The sequence below is a fragment of the Heloderma suspectum genome, chromosome 1, assembly GCF_057233095.1.
Source record: "Heloderma suspectum isolate Gila_16-S chromosome 1, 16-S_ref, whole genome shotgun sequence".
Taxonomy (NCBI): Eukaryota; Metazoa; Chordata; class Lepidosauria; order Squamata; family Helodermatidae; genus Heloderma; species Heloderma suspectum.
This window is the reverse complement of record NC_139458.1, coordinates 366,728,174-366,749,439: the sequence shown is the minus strand read 5'-3', so window position 1 is coordinate 366,749,439 and position 21,266 is coordinate 366,728,174. Positions and strand designations below refer to the sequence as shown.

Here is a 21,266-nt window from a genome sequence, read left to right as displayed (position 1 = left end):
ACGGATTTCGTTGCTGCCTCCTGAACAATGTTACGGACCTCCGTCCATAGTTCCTCAGGCACTCTGTCTATCAGGTCTAATCCCTGAAATCTATTCCTCACCTCCACTGTATATTCATCAGGGATATGATTTAGGTCATACCTGAAAGGTTTAGTGGTTTTCCCGATGTTCTTCAATTTAAGCCGAAATTTTGCAAGAAGCAGCTCATGATCTGAGCCACAGTCAGCTCCAGGTCTTGTTTTGACTGACTGTATGGAGCTTCTCCATCTTTGGCTGCAAAGGACATAATCAATCTGATTTCGATATTGACCATCTGGTGACGTCCATGTGTACAGTCGCCTCTTGTGCTGTTGGAAAAGAGTGTTTGCTATGATCAGCATGTTCTCTTGGCAAAACTCTATTAGCTTTTGTCCTGCTTCATTTTGTACACCAAGGCCATGCCTGCCTGTTATCCCGGTGATTTCTTGACTTCCTACTTTAGCATTCCAATCCCCTATGATGAAGAGGACGTCTTTTTTTGGTGTTAGTTCTAGAAGGTGTTGTAGGTCTTCATAGAACCGATCAACCTCAGCTTCTTCGGCCTCAGTGGTTGGGGCATAGACTTGAATTACTGTGATGTTGAATGGTTTGCCTTGGATTCGTACTGAGATCATTCTATCATTTTTAAGATTGTACCCCAGTACTGCTTTTCCCACCCTTTTGTTGACTATGAGTGCTACTCCATTTCTTCTCAGGGATTCTTGCCCACAATAGTAGATATGATGGTCACCTGAATTAAATTCGCCCATGCCTGTCCATTTTAGTTCGCTGATTCCCAAGATGTCGATGTTCAATCTTGCCATCTCATGTTTGACCACCTCCAGCTTACCTTGATTCATTGATCTGACATTCCAGGTTCCTAAACAATATTGTTCTTTACAGCATCGGATTTTCTTTTCACCACCAGACACATCCACAGCTGAGTGTCCTTTCGGGTTTGGCCCAGCCGCTTCACTCTTTCTGGCGCTACTTGGAAATACCCTCTGCTCTTCCCCAGTAGCATATTGGACACCTTCCAACCTGAGGGGCTCATCTTCCGGCGTCATATCTTTTAGCCTTGTGATACGTTCCATGGGGTTTTCTTGGCAAGAATACTGGAGTGGGTTGCCATTTCCTTCTCCAGTGGACCACATTTTGTCAGAACTCTCCGCCATGACCTGTCCGTCTTGGGTGGCCCTGCACGGCATAGCTTATGGCTTCACTGAGTTACGCAAGCCCCTTCGCCACAACAAGGCAGTGATCCATGAAGGGGTCACAAGTAATGGCTGGCTGGTAAATGAGCATGACCACTTCACCCACCCAATCCTCAACTAATAACATTTCAAAATGATATAAAGAGTTGTGGATTTTAAAATGGTAAAAATATAGTTAATACAGGGACAGGCTATTCCACCCTGAGGACTGCATTGGAAATATATCCTGAACTGGAAGCCTGTGGCTAATTTGCATGCAATTCACATTGTGTATCATTGGCATGAACCTGGCAGATGTTGTACTGAGATACATGTGCCTGGAAGACATGTTTTATTTTTAATTTTTATTTGTTATTACATTTATTTATTACATTTATATACCACCTTTTTCCCCTCTTGCAAGGAACCCAAGGCAGCTTACACACTCCTCCTCCTCTCCATTTTATCCTCACAGCAACCCTGTGAAGTAGGTTAGGCTGAGAGTCAGCGAATGGCCCAAAGTCACCCAGTGAGCTTCATGGCCGAGTGGGGACTGGAACCTGTATATCCTAAATTCCAGTCCAGCACTCTAAACACTACACCACACTGGGTCTCCAAAAATACTTACAGTGTTTTTATTCTGAAATGGGTACCTTTAAGTGTGGAAGTAGCTGACTGAGGCCCTGAAATTTGGATTTAGGGGCTTGAAAACTGAATGGGCTCATTTTTTTTTGCTAGCTGCTTTTTGAGCTTAATTATTTAACAGTGTATATTTGCAACAATTACGTATTGAATCTTTAAAAGCTGGAGTTTATATGGGATTTTATCAAGAATGTTCAGGCTGTACAAAAGGCATGCAGGTGATTGCATGCTCTCCTTTGTTTTAAGATTATTACATTTCTCTGTTGTAAACTAGCCAATAGTGTAAATATATATTACATTAATGATGTTTATGGCTTACAAAATGTGTTGCTTATTGTTTCATAGGAGGCACTCTTCAGTGCTCGTTTTAGTCCACCTAGCTGTGGAGTACAAGTGAACAGACTTTGGTACAAACCTGTAGAACAATTCATTCTGCCTGAGGTATGTGCAGCATATAAACTGAGACATATAAAAATGGTTCTTACCATCGGCACTTGGGTTTTTCATCTGTTCAGAATCATTCTGCTTTTTTCTGTAGTTATTAAATTATTAATAGCTTTGAGACTGTGAAATGTCACACATCCATTTCTTTTTGTAGCTCAAAGATTGATGATTCTGCTCTTCTGTAAGTAACCAAAATCATAATGACTTAGGGCGCAATCCTATGCATGTTAAGACAGAAAAAAAAGGCCTACAATTCCTAGCATGCCCCTGCCAGCATGGCTTGCTGGAGGGATGCTGGGAGTTGTAGGACTTTTTTCTGTCTAAATGTGCATAGGAGTGTGCCTTTAATGATGTGTGTGTGCGTGAGCGTGTGTGCGTGTGGTGGAGGGTGGCATTGTAAGCTTTCATGAGAATTTTCTCCAAGCCATGGTATAGAGGTAGTGGATTAGGCAGCTTTTGTTCATGGGTTGAAAAGAGGAGATATTATATTCCAGGATTTTGTGGATTAAAGTCTGTTTCACTATTAATACAATGGAGAGTGAATAGATTGGGCCAGAGAGTGGAGTCCAAGTCTTAGACTTGGGATCAAATCGTAGCTCAGATGAGTATGTATACAGAGCTCTAGAGCAGAATTCTATTTCACAGCCAATTTTCCAGCTGTAAAATTGGAACACTAGAAACCTGCATCATCTACCTATTCTGAGAATGAATGAGAGAAGAAATAATTCCACTTCTTGAACATTATGGAAATAACCCTCAATGAACAGAGATGTATACAAGAAAAATTTAATGGGTTTTGAGATTCACAGATCATTTTAGTACTGTGCTCATGTTATCAAGTTCCATGCAGGAATTAACGTGAACCATATATGTAGATTGTGATGTGGGTTTCTTGCTGCAGCTATGCACACTGTGAAGCCATAATTGCTCTTGGTTTTCTAGTGCATGTACATTGCTACAGGGATAACAAGAAACTCACGTCTAGCCTCAGCACACACGCAGGCTTCAAGTTAATTCCTATATGGCAGTACCTTCTGTGTAGAAAGTTTGTAATGTGTGAAATGGCGTGTAGACACTGACATTTAGAGTATAGGTTAATTTGTTACTCGTGATGCAAGAAACCATGTGAAAAGTACTATTCAATGTATGCCTAGGTTGTTTGAAGGCAAAGAGTGTAGAAAGAATTATCTGTTAAAACCTTTTCATTAAATATGTATTAGGGTTCGTCCTCCTGTTTTGCTAATCTCCCCTCCCCTCCATAGATGCTTTTGATATGGTCTTCTCAGTTATAGTCTTAACTTTACTTACTTATGTTCAACTGGCACAGTAGAAGCTTTTCTGTGAACTGCTGGGTTTGGATACAACATAAAGCTACAGTTTAGTGTTAAGTGAATGAGTCCTGGGCTCCATTCTCCCTTTTCCTCTTTTGACGCACCTGTGAGGAGATTGTTTATCAGAAGCAGATACTTCCAAATCACGTTTTGATCCTGGTTTGTTTGAACAAATTATAGTTTAAATCACCCTTGCTCAACCTGGTGCCCTCCAGATGTTTTGGATTACAACCCCCATCAGCCCAACCAGCATGGCTCATGGTCAAGGATGCTGGGAGTTGTAGTCCAAAATTTCTGGAGAGCGCCACGTTGGGGAAGTCTGCTTTAAATCAGGCTCAGGCAACTTGTGGCCTCCCAGATGCTTTGACCTAAACCTCCATAATCCCTCACCGTTGGCTATGCTGGTTAGGGCTGGTGGGAGTTGCCCACCCCTGCTTTAAACTAATCACAGTTCCCTTTAATTCAGTTGTAATGTAGAATTCTGGTTAGATTAAAAAGCTTCTGATCTCTTTCTAGTTCTGCAAGAGGGGGATCATGTGAGTTCAAGGCTCATGCAAACTACTAAACTGTAGTTTCTCATTGTATCTGAAAACACTCAATGTGTTTTAATGTTGACTATTGTATATTCATAGTATGCTACATCTGCTATTACATTTGTACATGTTTTGTTTGTATAAAAATGAAAAACTGATTTTAAAATGTATGTCTGCGCTTTAGAGAAAAAGCACATTTCCTTTTCTTCTGGGGAATTTAAGTCTTCATGTGTTGAGGAGAAACCGTCTTTCAAACTGTGTTATTAGTTGTGGACACAAAAGACATTTTTCAGAATACACAGCTTCTGACTGGTCTGACGAAAAGCACCTGCTCTGTGGTAGTGGCATAGCAGTTGCTCAGATTGGATGAGTTCGCACGTCACAATAAGCCACCCTGAGAACAAGCCACCGTCAACAACCCAACAACAAGCCATGGGTTCTCAGGGTCGCATGTGTGTGGTTAACAAAACCACGCTGAATCATCTGTGTTGGATTCGGCTATCATTATAAGCCACGTTGACACAAACAAGGCTCACAACCCACCGTGGCTTATCGTGTCATGTGAACCAAGTCATTCTGTGAATAAGACTTGTGGGTGGCAGACAGGCAAGAAGAGGATGGTAGATAGGAGCATTCCAGAGTTAAGGCATATCTGAGTGCTAAATAAATATTTATACCAGTTATATTTCATATTTCAGATAATATGGAACCCATGTAGTATGTATACTTCAGTTTCTGGATGAGGGCTGTTTTGAGAAACTAGAAAGAAATATAGTTAAATAAGGGACCAATCCTATGGCCACTAGTCAGCGGCTAGATGGACATAGGATATCTGGTTTTCCAGGAACCGATCTTTCTACGCTGCCTTGCAGGTGGCGCGGAAAAGCTCTGTGCTCACAAGAGGAGCATGGAGTGTCTAAAATGGGGCGTTCCCGGGGGGTTGTTCTGGGGCGGTGAGGGTGGACATGCCTGTACAACACATCCAATGTGTTGTATGGCAGCCTCCTCCCCCGCTCTGCCCTCCTGTGGCTAGACAGCCGCAATCGTCTGTCTAGCCAAAAATGCAGGGCAGGAGAAGCATGGAGGGAATGATCCCCTCCGTGCTTCTCCTGCCCTGCATTGGATAGGCAGTCGCCTCCGAGTTTGGAGGCGGCCGCCTATCTACGCAGGATTGTGCCCTAGCCGAGAACAGGTTTTAAAAATGGTTTGAATTGTTTGAATTTGTTTTGTGAATTCGTTTGAGATTTGATTTGAAAGGTGGTTTATGTGTTTTTAGAAATACTTGGACAGTTTTAATACTTGACATAATTAATATTTGTAGGATTGTTTCACCCGTCATACTTTTATGCACAATATTTTATGTCTTCTTTAAAAACATCAATTTTTGTATGGAGCAAATGCATAAATTGTACAAACAGATGTGCCAGAAACTGAGAATTTCCCTTTCATTTATAAACAAGGTGGCAAACATATTTGCCTCTCTAATGTATGAAACATTCGTGTGCTCACTGGAATTAATCTAGGAAGTAATTTGATCCCCTTTTCTGAAGTATGGGGAGCTAGCAATTACCATCTTTGTCTTTGCAATTTTAATGAGGTTTTAATGGAGTTCTTTGGAAGCTGCAGAATACAGTGGCTTTCCTCTATAAAGCCCAAAAGGCCTAGATCCAGCATACCTTAGGAATTACTCCTCCCAACTTGTCTTTTGAGAGCAGGACATGGAGGCCTTGCTTAGTTTCTCTTCAATTGATGATGAAGTTGCCAGGGTCTCTTGTCAGAGTTTTTTTTATGACTGTCTTCCCACACCCTTGGAATCAGATTTGTTTACAGATCTATCTCAACCTATGACTCCAGATATTCAGAAGATGTTATAAAATATTTATATTCAGGAGATTATGTGAACTTGTTATAAAAAATGTTATTGGTTTTAAATTGTTGATATTTTCTTTGTGTGTAGGTCTGTATTCATTGTAATTGTACTGGAATTTCTATTGAGTGTGTCTGGAATCATATAATGGAAGAGAAATTACAACATAAATAAGTGGATTCGGCAAACTGTGGGTGAGGTTTATCCATCTTCTGGGTTGAAATGCAGCTGTATTTTTGATGCTCTTAAGAGTGACAGAAGGGAGGAGGGAAGCTTCAGAACAGTAGTTGTCAGGCCAGATTGATTTCAGCCTCTGAAAGCCTTCGACTGATTAAGGACAAGAAAGCCTATGGCCAAAGTAAATAGCTAAACAAGTAGAGTTTGTAAGAGACCAATTTAAAGTAGCATTGATTTGTCCCTGACTCAGCCATGTCTATTGTATATTTATTAATGAGCAATAGTCAGAACAATGACACATTGCACTGCTGTACATTTTTAAGCAAGCTGCATTATGGAAGTACAGTCTTCGTAAATGGAAAGGCACTCAGGTTGCATTAAGGCAGTTAAATATGGAGAAATCTGGTCTTAGGTGTAACACAAACATTTTCCTTATGAGGAAATATGGATAATGAGGAATGGGAGGACAGAAAGGCACAAGGAGAAATCCCCCAAACTACTGTTGGGGCACTGACAGGGAAGAAAAGTGTTCAGGGGAAAGCTTAAGTATGCTATCCTGCCTGATGACTCTCCCCTGCAAATGTATCCCTCCCTGCCCGACCTCTGCATTAGTGTTAGGAAGAAAACATGCTGTTGGGAACCCAGTATTTCCTTTGCATCTAGTTATGTCCTTAGGAAGACATCTGGTGGTTTTTTGAACATTTTAAACCATAGCAAACTTATGGTGTAATCCTATGCATGTTTAGATAGGAAAATGTGCTACAACTCCCAGCATTCCCTAGCGAGCATGGCTGGCAAGCAAATGCTGAGAGTTGTAGGAATTTTTTCTGTCTAAACACACATAGGATTGTACCCTTATTGTTTTAAAGCTTATTGCCTTACAACAATACATTTTTGTGTGGGAATGACTTGTATTACCTTTACATGTTTGAGAGTGGATTAGAAATGAAAAATAAGGATGAAATTTTCCATGGTACCATATTTATACCCTTTCCCTTAAAACCTTCTAAAAGTCTCTATCATAGTAGTTTGGACATATGATAAAGTGACAAAGAATAAGATAAAAGAGACATACTGAATCTGAACTACCAAGTGATTTCTCCAAAATGTGCTGGCAGGCCTGCTAAGCAGAGGTACAGGGAAGACACCTCCCCTGGGCTTGATATTCAGAGGGCCCTGCTCGTTGCCAAGCTCTTGTTGCCCAACTGCCCTTCACCTCATTGCATTCTCTCTTGACCTGGGTTTCATAAGGCTGCAGTCTTCCTATGCACGCTTACCTGGGGGTAAATCTCATTAAAGACAGTGGGTATACCTAGCACTGGTGAATTGATTGTGTTATAACCTATCACTGCTGTTGTGAAGGGTCACTGTGCTTATTTTGCTTCTATTCAAGTTCTAATTAAATAGACACTATCTGCACTTTATGGGTTTCATTTCCTTTTGACCTCACTACTCACAATTCCCCACACACGATGTCTATATATACCAGCAACTGAGGATAATACTCCATGCACCTGATGGAGCAGACTCAAGTCCACAAAAGCTAATGTCTTAGTAAATTTGTTAATCTTTAAGGTGCCCCAAGACACTTTGGTTTTTTTTCCCTGCAGCACAGACTAACATGGTACCCCTTTGAAAATGGCTAGAGTTGTTCTCTAAAACCGCATACAAGGACATGGAGTGGGACAGCTGGACTCCCATTTAGCTGAAATGAAAAGAGAAGTTCTTTTAAATGGCTAATCCTGCCTGACAATGTTATTTAATGCAGATTAGTTGGCTCCTTTAATGAGCAACTAATTGCAAATTGAATCCTTTATTTACAATCAGCTGACCACCAGCAAAGGATACAAAAATGCATAACAATAAAATATCTTGTTTTACATCATAAAATTAAGTCACAGTGCCATAGAGGATCTAGTTAAAATAACATTCTAACATTTAGCAACTCACTCGGTAATTAATTTGTTGGATCCTTCGAGCAAGAGACACATAAGAGATTCTAAAGACTGACCTGGAAAAGATTGAGTAATTGGAAGTAGCAGGGCATCTCTGACCCCATGATAGTAACAACAGTTAAACAAAATATGTATTACAGACCCCACTGCATCATTGTCACAAGGGCAACGTCTCTCATTTACTGGTGTTTTGGAATATCTTCCATGTAAGAGTTTAGAAGATAAAACATTAAGCTGGGCCAAAGAGAATGCTTTCCTATATTTAAGAATTGATAGCCTGTTTAAATAAACCATTCTGCCTTTGGAGAAGGAGCCTGGCAAACCCCACAATCTAGGGGAACCGGGCCCTGTGCTGCACAATAGAGTTCTTGGAGGTCAGTATCTCGCAACCTCTGTTTAACTAGAAATGTTGCGCTATCCCAGTCCAAAGATAGTAAATAGGAAGGGGAGAGCCCTACTGAATTAACTTTCTGTACCACTTCCTTTCTCCAAGAGCAACTAATTGGTGTGCCATGAAATGGGGTGTGTGTGAAATGTAGGTTTGTCTGTTTCGGTTTTCTCCATCCAGTGCTGTTTCTTGAGGAAATGGAGATTATTTAATCATTGTTAGTGATTTTTGGCAGGGAAAGATGCCAGCTGTGTGATTGTTATTCTGGACTAACACAGTGGACGAGGCTTGCAGCCAGAGCATTTGGCTAAGCTTGTTTCACACATTATGTGGTGGCAAATCTGGGTTCTTGCCAATAGTTTATGGGTGGGACAGAGGGTGCAATTGTACTGGGCCCAGAAAATCTTTTTGGCACCCCTACATACTGGTGACCCTAGAAGGGCTAGTTTCTTGGGCCCCTGTTGATCTTTGGTGGGGACAGTATTTCAGGAGCAGCAGACATCTATGATGTGTATGTTTGATAGACATGTAAAAGAACTCAAATGTTCCACTACTTGTTGACTGCGTATTGACAGCACGCTGCAGCTCATGGGTACGACAAGCCACGACACTGATGGGTACCAGATTGCATATGTAACCCCCACTTGGGGGTTGCCATGTCATGCAAACCCAGCAAGCATGGCTTATGCGAGGGTTAAATGACACTTGCATAATCCTAAAACAGACTGTGGGTTATGTGAGGGTTGTTAACCCACTCTTGCTGGGTTTGCATGACATGACTGCTGTTGAGGGGTGGGTGGGTTGCATATTCAAAGTGGCGGCCATACATGCCTTGCATGCGCCACAGCCTCACTGTGGGTTAAATAACCCCTGGTGGCCTGTTGTGTCATGTGAAGAGCTTTATTATCTTGGATATAATAGGTTTTTTTGGCTAAATTTTTTTAAATACAGTTTTAAAACTTTCAAGAATGATGTTAAAGGTATTTTTCCTGGTGAGGAACAAACATTAGGCTAAAAATATTAAATGGTTTGGTAAAATGTTCTGTCTTATCTCTGACTTTCCAGTACTCTGCTCCAAATACAATATTTATACATTATGCAGCTGTTGGTGTAGGAAAGGTTGTGTCCATTAAAAATAAACCATAATGCTTCAGTTTCATTCTATCTTCCAGAGAGTCTTAAAAGATTTGAAAAAAACATTTGCCAAGAGTGTGCACATACAGATATAGTATTAATAGTAAGTGGTGACTGTTTTGACAGAGTTTTGAAGGCACTATTGTGTGGGAAAGCCAGGATCTCCAAGGCCTTGTTTCCAGAAATCTTCATAAAGTGATGGTGAATGATGGCGGAGGTGTCTTCAGAATCACTACGGTCGGTCCTAGTCCCTCAAATAATGTTTATAATAAGGCAATGCTTTGGTGAATATGTTAAACATGTCAGATTGTTAAATAACTTATTATACCTTTTTGTCTTACTTGAAAACAAAATGTCAGTTTTGGGTCATTTTTCTTTGTCTTTTAACAATTTTTGGTATTTTTGGCATTATGCAACTGTATCAATTCACAATTTAAATAAAGGGTTGGATCCAGATATAAGCTGGATCAACTGTGCTGTTGGAAGTGGACTTCCCTGCTCCCTCTTTCCCATGGCAAACCTGAAAATTCCCTGAAAATGCTACACAGGGTCAGGAGACCTGCTGAATGGAGTGAGCTGTGGAGTGGGGAGGAACCTCAAAAATTGGGTGGATGGACTTCTTTGAGCAGAGCCCACCTTCTTGCATAAGTTCCCTTTCTCTCATGGAAGGCAAATTTTGGATACAAACCAAAGCCTCCGGAAGTGAAATGCTCATGTTCCTACCCTATTGTGGCTTCCTACCAAATACTTCATTTAAAAGCTACTTTGGGGTGTGGTTGTCTTAGCTTATGATCTGTGAGTCACATTTTAGCCTAGAAAAAAATTGTTCTGAACTATTATACCAAAATAGTTATAACAATATGTGAAATTTCTAGGCATGGAGTATAAAATAAGAATACATAATTCCCCTATATAAATAAATGTTATCTACATCTTGAATACCATGTCAACTGAAAAAGCTATATAAAAGTGTAACAAATTATCATGCAATAATTCTGAATGGATACTGAGTGGATGCAAAGAAGAACCTGGTACAGATATGTAAAATGTTGAGTATTTATCAAGATGGGGAACAAATGTTTGTGTTTTGGTAAAATGTATGTATAAATAGTCAGGGAACAAAATAGTTGCTGTTGTATCATATTGAGGACTTCTCCCACCAGTACAACCCTCCCAACTCTTTGGGGTCCAAAGCAGTGCTTTAAGCACTGATAAGTGATCTACTAAATAACAGAGAACTTCGTTTCTAAATGTAGAAGTAAGGCCGAAGTTAGCAAGAGTTAACTTGGGGACAAAGTAATCCTTACATTAAACATGTGGCTTCTCTCAAAAACCGGGTCAGTTTGCATGATCACCGCAGTCCACGGTGAGCCACTATGGGTTGTGGAGTGTGCCGGCAGCCATTTTGAATTTTTAAACCCCCCACCTGACGGTGGGTTGCCATGGTTTGTCATGTCGTCCAAACCTAGGTGGTGGAGGTTGTTTGATGGTTAAACAACACTTGCCTCCCAGGTTCGGGCAACATGACAAACCATGGCAATCCCCCACTGGGGGCTGAATATTTGTAATGTCTTCTGACACACCCTACAACCCATAGTGGCTTAAATAAGCCACGGTGGGCTGTGGTGATCATGCGAACCGGCCCACTGTTTTTGAGAGAAGCCACATGTTTAAGGATTACTTTGTCCCCAAGTTAACTCTTGCTAACTTCATGCAAACCTAGTCAGTGTGTTTAGCTACTCCGCTCCATGCCCTGATCATAATAATCTGTGTTTCCTTGTCAGTGATGATAATTGATGTGGAAAAGGTTAACACAGAAAGTTTTGACATTAGGATCTAAGTGCTGCTAGGTGTTCTGGTGTGGGAGGAGCTAGGTGTGCAGCTGCTGTGTTTGTGGCAGCAGCAACAGCATATTTAGTATAATGGCCTGGTTCGCACATAACACTTACCAGTGGTTTATTTAACCCAGGTTTATTGCCCTACCCAGGGTTTGTCAGACAGATGATTGAACGAACTGTGGTTTGTTTTCTCAATCCCTGTTTGTTTGTTTCCTACCTCCTTCACCCATTCACTCCCTGTATCCCAAATGCCTTTGGGAGCAGGTGGTTTTTTACTGCTCCTGCCTGCCGCCTCTGTAGCCTGACAAACAACCCATGAACAGCCCATAGTTCTGGGTATGTACATAATGACAACCCATGGCTTGTGGGATCTATTTTGTTTTTTCCTAGAATCCTGCGATCCACCAACTGGAGCCAAGTGCAAAATAGTGCAAAATAGTGGTTTGGGTGGGCAAACATATGCTAAGGATTAAGGAACAGGGTGCCTCTGAGCTCAGGCAAGGAATTTCTGAAAAAGTACCAGAACCAAGCCTACAAGTTCTTTCACAAAAAAATCCTCTATTAGTTTTCTTCCAAGCATTCATTTTCAGCAATGTAATTTGGGGGGTGGGGGAGAGACATTTTAGTGGTTGCTATTGTCAGACAGTTGAGAGGCAGAAATCCTTGCTGATCTGCTGAAAATTCTCCAGCGCTCTACCAGTAGATCCTGATCTATGTTTTGCCTACCTTTGGTTTAAACAACCCGGGTTCATAACCCAACAACAAACCATGGGATCTCTTTCTGGATTGTTCATGGTTAACAAACCATGGCTTGTCAGAGCAGCTGCATTCATGCATCACAACCATCCATACCACAGGTTAACGCTATGTGCGAACCAGGTTTATGTCTAACTTTGCCCAGAGTCGTCTGGAAAAAAAGGAATCAGACCAAGAAAATATAGATGTCTCTCTTTTACTTTACTTTATCTTTATGGAATCCATCTTCTAGTCTCTGCCTTTTAAGCTGCTGATAACACCAAATGGTTCATTCCCTCCTGCTGGAAATAAAATGATCTGCACTCTTGTAAGTGCAGAGGTCATGGATTACATTTTCTTCTTGGATCCCAACACATTGCCCAAAGAACTGAACCTGTTGCAGCCCTGATATAACTTGTGACTTTATGGCTTCAGTGTAACTGTTTACAGACTACTCTGAGCAATTCCACTTGGATTAAGGCAGTAACATTTAATCGACTTATTGCTCCCCACTTGTGTGACTACAAGTGCCTTTCTGCTCCCACAAGGCACCTGTTGATCCAATCAAGTCTACATACCTCTCTCTACTGAACAGTATTTTTATTGATTTTTAAATTACATTTATATCCCGCCGTTTTCCTCCCTAAGGAACCCAAGGCGGCATGCATGGTCCTCCTCCTCTCCATTTTATCCTCACAAAAACAACCCTGTGAGGTAGGTTGGGCTGAGAGTCAGTGACTGGCCCAAAGTCACCCAATGAACTTCCATGGCCGAGTGGGGGCTGGAACATGGATCTCCCGACTCCCAGTCCAGCACTCTGGCCACTACACTACACTGGCTCCTGGTTCTGTACTAAAGAACCCTGGGAACTCTACTTCTGTGAAGGAGCTAGGGATTGCCAACCAATAATTCACAGGGCACTAAGAAATGTGTTGTTGTTCTTTGGAGGAAATCATGATGGTAATAACCGGTTTTCACACATTTTGGTTTTGCAGAGTAGATATGACTGCAGTAAAGTTTAACTAATCCTCTTCTTTTTAATCTGTCTGTGTAATAGGCAGGGGAAGGGTCGTTGCCACATGAATTTACACAAGGTGTGGAGGGGATCGCAGGAGGCTTTATTTACACAATTCAAGGTAAGAATATAAAAAATTCAAGAAGCATCAAAAGGTGTAATCCACTGCTGGCTTTGCTGTGCTGATGCTTCCTTCCTCTGGTGCTTTACAGGTAGCTGAACCCTGACAGATATGTCTGGGATACTGCATGGCTCAGTGGCTATGTACCTTCCAGTCAGCTATCACAATCCTAGAGCACCCAGTCTGACTGAGAGCTGTTGCTCTCACCACTTACAGATAGCCATGGCAGATGGTGCGTAAGCACTGGGCTGTGCAGTACCCCAGTTTTTAGGTGTGCCTAGGAGGTTTACCTGTGTTCCACTGTAGAGAGGAACACCATAGTTTGTTCTTGGGTTAACTCTGAGTTGTTTAACCCCTAAACAACCCAGAGTTCTGGATTCAGACATCATGATGACAACCTAGGAATGGGGTGTTCCTGGCACTGGGTTTGGACATCGTGATAAATACCCCAGGAATTGTTGTTACCTGTGAACCGGGCCAGCACGTTGTATCTAATTAGTCTTCTATCAGTGGATTCGGAGGACGGGCATTCTCCCTCCCTTATGCAGTGTCCCACATGCCTTCTAAATCTACTGGAGGGTTAAGAGTACATTTAGAAGAGTACATTTAGACCCTTTAGAGTACATTTGGGGAGGAGGCAGGGGCTGTAGAAGGGAGGAAGGGAGGGGAAAGTCCCATTGTGCAAGCGGAAGTCCGCTTGCACAACGTTGGACTTCACCCATTGATTTTCTAATGTGTCTAATGCTTGTTGTTGTTGTTCAGTCGTTAAGTCGTGTCTGACTCTTCGTGACCCCATGGACCATAGCACGCCAGGCCTTCCTGTCCTCCGCTCTCTCCCGGAGTGTGCTCAGGTTCATATTCATTGCATAGGTGATGCTATCTAGCCATCTCATCCTCTGCTGTCCCTTTCTACTTTTACCTTCAATCTTTCCTAGCATCAGGGTCTTTTCCAGAGAGTTTTCTCTTTGCATTAGGTGGCCAAAATATTTGAGCGTCTAATGCTTGGTTGCTGCCTAATTTTGGACTCACTTATACGCCTTTGAAGATTATGTCTCTTGAACCATCAGGTTACCCATTTGCTGATATACTGAGTATATTAAAGGGTCTGAGAGAATAAGGACTGTATATCACTGTTATGTGAATGCTAGCTTCTCCTACTTCCCTTTTAGAAGGAGACGTGCTCCTACACAGCCTGCAGAGTCGCTCTGAAAGATTCATACATCATATAAGTAAACTTGAAGAGGAGGATGCCTTATTGAAGGAAGAAAGCAACACTTATGATGATATTGTTTTTGTTGATGTTGTTGATACCTACAGAAATGTTCCAGCCAAATTACTGAATTTCTATCGATGGTAGGTTGTGGGGGGGAAGTTGGGTTTTTTGCCCGATTTATTTCTGGTGCCAAATTATAAAGGCATTGATATTTATATTGAAGGTATTTGCAAGTCTGAATGAAATATACCTTGAAATGACTGAGGTCCGTTCTGCACAATTAGATTTTAGTAGAAAGAATGTGCATGTTTTCCCATTTTCTCTGCATAGTTCATGTCTGTCTTCCTGGTTGCACTCCTTGTGGGGCCATCACATTTTTCCAATAATGAATGCACATTATATTAAAATGAGATTCCTCCTCCAAATTAGAGCATCCCATGCTGTTATGATTGCTATGTAGAATGTGGCACATGTCATAGGCACCCGTTGCATATTGTCTACAATATCACTATCATCAAGCATTAGAACATCTGCCCTCCCCAAATCCTTCATACATTTTCATTATTGTGTGAACTTGTACTATTTATTTCTAAGTTTTTAAATGTCCTTGATAGTTGTGCACTTCCTCCTGTGCAACTCCAGTGCTTGAGTGCACATCTAGGACCATTAAAAATGTTAACGAGCAGTCTCCTTACCTCTGCTGTCCTGCTCCTCCATTTAACGTACCCTTTTAGAATTCTTTTAAACAGTATTTACATTCTGTGTGTTTCTCCTCTCTAGTACTGTAGTATAGTACCTTACTAAGAATAAAATACAATTGGAGCCCTTTCTGCTAGTATGGATTTCAATAAAGACTTGATTAGGAAGAACAGTTACCTCCCAGTGTCAGAAAAGGAATATGAAAAATGGCAGCCTTTCTCATTAGGCTAAGGATGACAGACTTTTCAAAATCAGGACTCATTACTTTTGTATCTAAAAGGAACTTTCAGATAGTATGGCTTGTTATGCCATGGTGCCACAGGGAATTGGAAAGCTGCATCTGCAAAGGTTCCTTCGTCTATGCAACTGTTAAAGGCATAGAAGCTCAAATGTTTAATAATTGATCATCGTTGCATTAGGCCTTTTTCAGTGTGGACATGACAGCATTATAATGCATGTTAAGAGAAACTTTTCTAGTACATTCTTATTGTTTCTGATTTGGTTACAGGACAGTAGAAGCAGCAAGTTTCGACGTATTGCTGAAGACAGATGATGACTGCTACATAGATTTGGAGTCTGTGTTCAACAGAATAAAGCTGAAAAACTTGGTCAGACCAAATACTTGGTGGGGAAAGTGAGCATCATAATTTTTTATAACTGTGTTGTTGTTTGCACCATCAGTATATGTGGCACTGTACAGGGTTTCATAGGGAAAAATAGATGGGTCCCTGCCAGTGGTGTAGTGGTAAATTTTGAAGTGCAGATGGTCTTTGTGGCAGCCCTTCATTTTCATGCCTACATAGCCATGACACCATAGAGCTTGAACCCCATTTGGTTACTCTCCCAAAGAAGCAGTCTGGATTGTTGAGCAGAGCACGAATGTCGATTGTAGTATCTCTCTCTCATACACACCCTTTTCCCCATAGGAACAGATATTCAGATGTATACTGTATCTGAACATGGAGGTTCCATTTAGCTATCTTGGGTAGCTGTGGTGGTAGGTACTAGTAACCTATCACATGGTGGGGTAGTCATGGAGTGGGGAGGAGATAGCTGTCTCTCCCCCCTCCTCCACCCTAGTGCCCACCTAGACTCTCACAGAACTACTGTACTGTTGTGAACTTGGAACACTGAAACACACACCGTCTCACTGTAATTTGCTGAAGGGAGTGAGTAAAGGAAACAGTGGTCCAGGTCGCACATAACGACAAGCAATGAGTTGCCGGGGCCACACGGGAGTGAGCGAGCACCCTGCCTCCTGCCCACTTAACAGTTCTGCTTTGCATCTGCTTTCATCAACAAGCCAGGAAGTTCTTGGGTTGTTTGATGCGATGTGTGAACCCAGAACTCTGGGTTGTTGAGGAACAAACAACCCAGAGTTTAAACCCGTGGTTTGTTATTGAATTAAAACTCTGAATTGTTTGTTCCTCAACAACCCAGAGTTCTGGGTTCTCCATGCTGCATCAGACAACCCATTGTGGTGTAGTGGCTGGAGTGTTGGACTGGGAGTCAGGAGATCTAGGTTCTAGTCCCCACTCGGCCATGGAAGCTCACTGGGTGACTTTGGGCCAGTCACAGACTCTCAGTCCAACCCACCTCACAGCGTTGTTGTGGGGATAAAATGGAGGAGGAGGAGGACCGTGTACTCCACCTTGGGTTCCTTAAGGAGGAAAGTGAAATAAATTTAAGAAATAAATAAATAAATCCAGTAAAGTCGTTGATGACATTTGGTGCAAAGCAGATGCACAGCAAGCATGCAGGAGGCAGCATGCTTGCTTGCTCCAGTGTGGACCTGCCAAATCATGGATTAAACAACCCATTCATTGGCATTTCATGTGAACCAGGTCAGTGTAAATGGACAGGTAGTTTTCTTGTCTGTTCGTAGTACTTTAAAGTTCTTTGGAAGGGAACTAAGCTACAAATTACACCAGTGATGTCGAGGGTTAGAACTTGTGTGTGCATGTGTGTGTGTCTTAGTTGTGTGGGCTCCTGGTCCTATATAGCCTTTGGGGAATATTGCAAAATCCATATGGGTCCCAGATTTCATAGGCTCACCCATATTCCTGAGAGTGCGATTGGGAAGCTAGACACTCAAAATAAGCTTAGGATATATTGCTATCTGCCCTGGAACAGTGTGGAAAAGAAATTTAAATAAATAAATGATTTCTACTGGCCTTCAAAGTCAGTTTGATGTAGCCAGTTACATTCACTATGTTCCTGTAAAGCTTTGTTGATCATCTTTTTCTTCCTCGGGATTGTCTTCTTCAGGATTGTCAATCTTAAGTGAAGAATTTTAAGTATAGGGCTTTTCTCTGATCTTAAAATGTAGTGTCCAGGCAACTGCCCCATTATACCTGGAGTTTAAGAGGAAACAGAGCAGGAAAAAACTGACCTTCCGTGAAACTCCCGAGATTGCAATTGTAGCATGCAGGGAAGAGGAAGAATTTGACTGGGAGCATTGAGGCTTTCGTGAATGCATACTTCCATGGTCCCCAGAACTCTTTATGCCAGTGACTACTGTCAACTTGCTCAGGTGATCCCTTTCACAGTGCCAAAAGACCCACCAAAATGAGGAAAAGAAAAGTATATACGGAAATTCTAAAAGCCAAATCCAAGAAGTGGAGTGGGCTCTCCTGTTCTTGTATTCTGAAAAATGGAACAAAAATGGGAACAAAAAACCAAATACAGTGGTGAGAAAAAATTTGTGAACCCTAATGATAATTACAAAAATTCCATAGTTTTACCATGATAGTCTTCATGAATCAAACCCAGTCCTTTTTTATTCAGTAGAGTTTATATTAACCAACTCCCTGTCTTGTGAAATAAAACGATGTCTAAATTAGGCAAACAATGAGTACGTAAGAGTCAGGGTATGTGCAAAAGTAAGTGAACCCCTGGTTGCATCAGCTCAGTTAAAGGGAATAATTAGAATCAGGTGTTTAAGTAATTATATCTTCAGGGGTGCATTTGGGAGGCTCCACCCTATAAAAGGATCAGAAACGTGAATTTGGTCTTCATCGTGCGGTTGTGTGGAAACATGTCATGCCACAATCAAAAGACATATCTGAGGACCTCAGAAAAGCAGTTATTGCTGCTCATCAGTCTAGAAAGGGTTACAAAACCATTTCTAAGGATTAGGGGTTCTACCAATCCACTGTCTACAAATGGAGAAGGTTCAAGACCACAGTCACTCTACCCAGGAGCAGTTGTCCTACCAAAATTTCTCCAAGAACAAACCAGCACATCATCCAGGAAATCTAAAAGAACCTCAGAGTAACATCCAAGGATCTGCAGGCCACTCTCGCCTTGGCTAATATGAGTGTTCATGACTGAACCATCAGAAAAAGACTGACCAAGAATGGTGTTCGTGGGACAATAGTGAGGAAGAAACCATTGCTTTCTAAAAAGAACATTGTTCCCTGTCTGAAGTTCGCTAAAGATCACATAGATGATTCCCAAGACTTCTGGAACAATGTTCTCTGGACAGACGAATCAGACTTTGATACCTTTGACGAATCAAAGGTAGAACTTTTTGGCCTCAATGAGAAATGTTATTTTTGGTGAAAAACAAACACTGAGTTCGAACAGAAGAACCCCATCCCAACTATGGTGGTGGGAGTGTGATGGTTTGGACCTGCTTTGCTGTCTCAGGACCTGGACAGCTTGCCATCATTGACACAACCATGAATTCTGCAGTGTATCAGAAGATTCTAGAAGAGAATGTCAGGCCATCCATTTGTGAGCTGAAGCTGAACTGAAAGTGGGTCATGCAACAAAGAAGCAGATCTGCAAAAGAATGACTGCGGAAGAAAACATTCCATGTTTTAGAATGGCCTAGTCAAAGTCCGGGCTTAAATCCCATCGAAATGTTGTGTGGGACCTGAAGTGAGCTGTTCATGCAAGGAAGCTCTCAAATGTCATGGAGTTGAAGCAGTTCTGTAAGGACGAATGGGCCAAAATTCCTCAAAACCGATATGAGAGTCTGACCAACAGTTACAGAAAATGCTTACTTGAAGTCATTGCTGCCAGCAGGTACTGAATCTAAAGGTTCACATACTTTTTCACACATGGATATTAAATGTTGAACTGGTTGTGGATAAATAAATGTTGAAAAAGCATCATATTTATGTGTCATTTATTTAATCAGGTTATCTACTGTTCTTTATCTAGGATGATGGGATTAGATTAAGATCTAATAACATTTTAGGCTGGAAATATGTGACAATCCTAAGGGGTTCAAAAACTTTTGTTCGCCACTAGAAATTAAGAGCCACTGTCTGAATCAGGGCTGCGTAACCTGGTGCCCTTCCTATATTTTGTACTACAACTCCCGTAATCCCTGAACATTGGCCATGCTGGCTGGGGCTTATGGCAAATGTAGTACAAATCTTCTGAAGGTTAATACTTAAAAAGTTCTATTTTCTTGTGTTATCAGCAGGCAGGAGTCCAGCTGTGGAAGGAGTGCACCATGTCTCCCTTGGAAATGGACAAGCTGATTAAATTGTCTGTTTGATAGCACTGACCTCCTTGTCAAGCGACTGACAGAGAGCATGTGAAAGAATCCTAAATTACACAGATGGGCTAGAGAATTATGTGATGATTTTGGTCTTAAGTTTCAGATTAAATTGGGCAGTCGACCGGACTGGGAAGTGGCAAGAACTGGAGTATCCAAGTCCTGCATATCCGGCCTTTGCTTGTGGATCTGGTTATGTTATTTCCAAAGACATTGTAGAATGGCTTGCAAGCAACTCAGACAGACTAAAGATATATCAGGTAAGTATTTTGACGGAAGGGAATGGAGATGGGGTGGAAAAAACTGGGATGTCTACTTAAAGAATAACTTTGATTATATGTGCCTAACATTCTAGCATTGGGGCTGAGTTGTTGTTTGGAGATAAGACAGCCAGTGTGGTATAGTGGTTAGTGTTTGGGTCTCAGGAGACCTGGGTTCTTGTCCCCACTTGGCATGAAGCTCGCTGGGTGATTTTCAGCCAGTCACTGGGGCTGTTTGCACAACACAACAGCCCACCATGGGTTATTTAACACATGGTGAGGCTGCGGCCTGTGCAGGGTGTGTGCAGCCACCATTCAGAATATGGAACCCCCACTCGGGAGTTGTGTTGTGCAAATCAGGTGAGCGTGGGTTGTGTGAGGGGCTGTTGTAGGATTATACGATGGTTGTTTAACCCTTGCATACCCCAGGCTCTTTGGATTTGCACGACATGACAGCCCCCAAATGGGGGTTGCATACTCAACAGGGATTCTGTCAGTATGCAATTAAATAAACCGCGACAAGCTGAGGCATGTCATCCAAACCCAGTCCCTGACTCTCAGCAAACCTGTGAGGATAAAAAGGTGGAGAGGAGGACTATGTAAGCTGCCTTGGATTCCTTGGAAGAGAGAAAAAAAAGTGAGATATAAATGTAATAATGAATAAAAAATAAAAAGTAGCTTAGTCCAGGAGCTTTTAGGCAAATGTGTACTCTGATGTGTACCCCAATTCCCAGGTTTGTAAGTGCTTCCCTCATTCACTTCAGTGTTGACTATCCAAAATTTAAGTGAATAGGGAAACCCTTGCACATGTGGAGGGACAGTTTATGAGTCTACTGGAATGCATGTGGAGTTTTGGAGCGAAGCCAAAAGCTCCACAATATTATACTTAGCTTGGAGGTTTCTAGTTGTCTGCAAATATTCAGGTTCTCCAACGATGCTTCCATTGCTTAAAATGTAGATGTCAAGGTATCTATACTTTACAGAAGTCTTGTAAAGATTGATTGACTTATAAAACATAGCACAGAGTTCACCCATGAAGCATGTGGGCTAGGCAGCCAATTTTAGCCCTAATTTTTGAGTCTTAGAATCACAGAATCATAGAATAGTAGGGTTGGAAGGGGCCTACAAGGCCATTGAGTCCAACCCCCTGCTCAATGCAGGAATCCAAGTCAGAGCATCCCCGACAGATG

The 21,266-nt window shown here is 41.7% G+C and overlaps 1 protein-coding gene across 3 annotated transcripts in view; it reads left to right on the top strand.

Annotated features, from left to right (window-relative positions):
• Positions 1–21,266, top strand: part of B3GALNT2 (beta-1,3-N-acetylgalactosaminyltransferase 2) — a 57,214-nt gene that overhangs the window by 19,312 nt on the left and 16,636 nt on the right. For 2 of the 3 annotated variants that reach the window (XR_014786796.1, XM_084828177.1), the window contains exons 5-10: positions 2,199–2,294; positions 9,809–9,919; positions 13,313–13,391; positions 14,561–14,744; positions 15,812–15,937; positions 19,917–20,076. Coding sequence is in view for 2 of the 3 variants with exons in the window: in XM_084828177.1 (XP_084684303.1) it covers positions 2,199–2,294; positions 9,809–9,919; positions 13,313–13,391; positions 14,561–14,744; positions 15,812–15,937; positions 19,917–20,076 (756 nt within the window). In the remaining variant the exon portion in view is untranslated. The remainder of the gene's footprint in view (positions 1–2,198; positions 2,295–9,808; positions 9,920–13,312; positions 13,392–14,560; positions 14,745–15,811; positions 15,938–19,916; positions 20,077–21,266) is intronic. The other variant, XM_084828179.1, reaches the window with a different exon arrangement.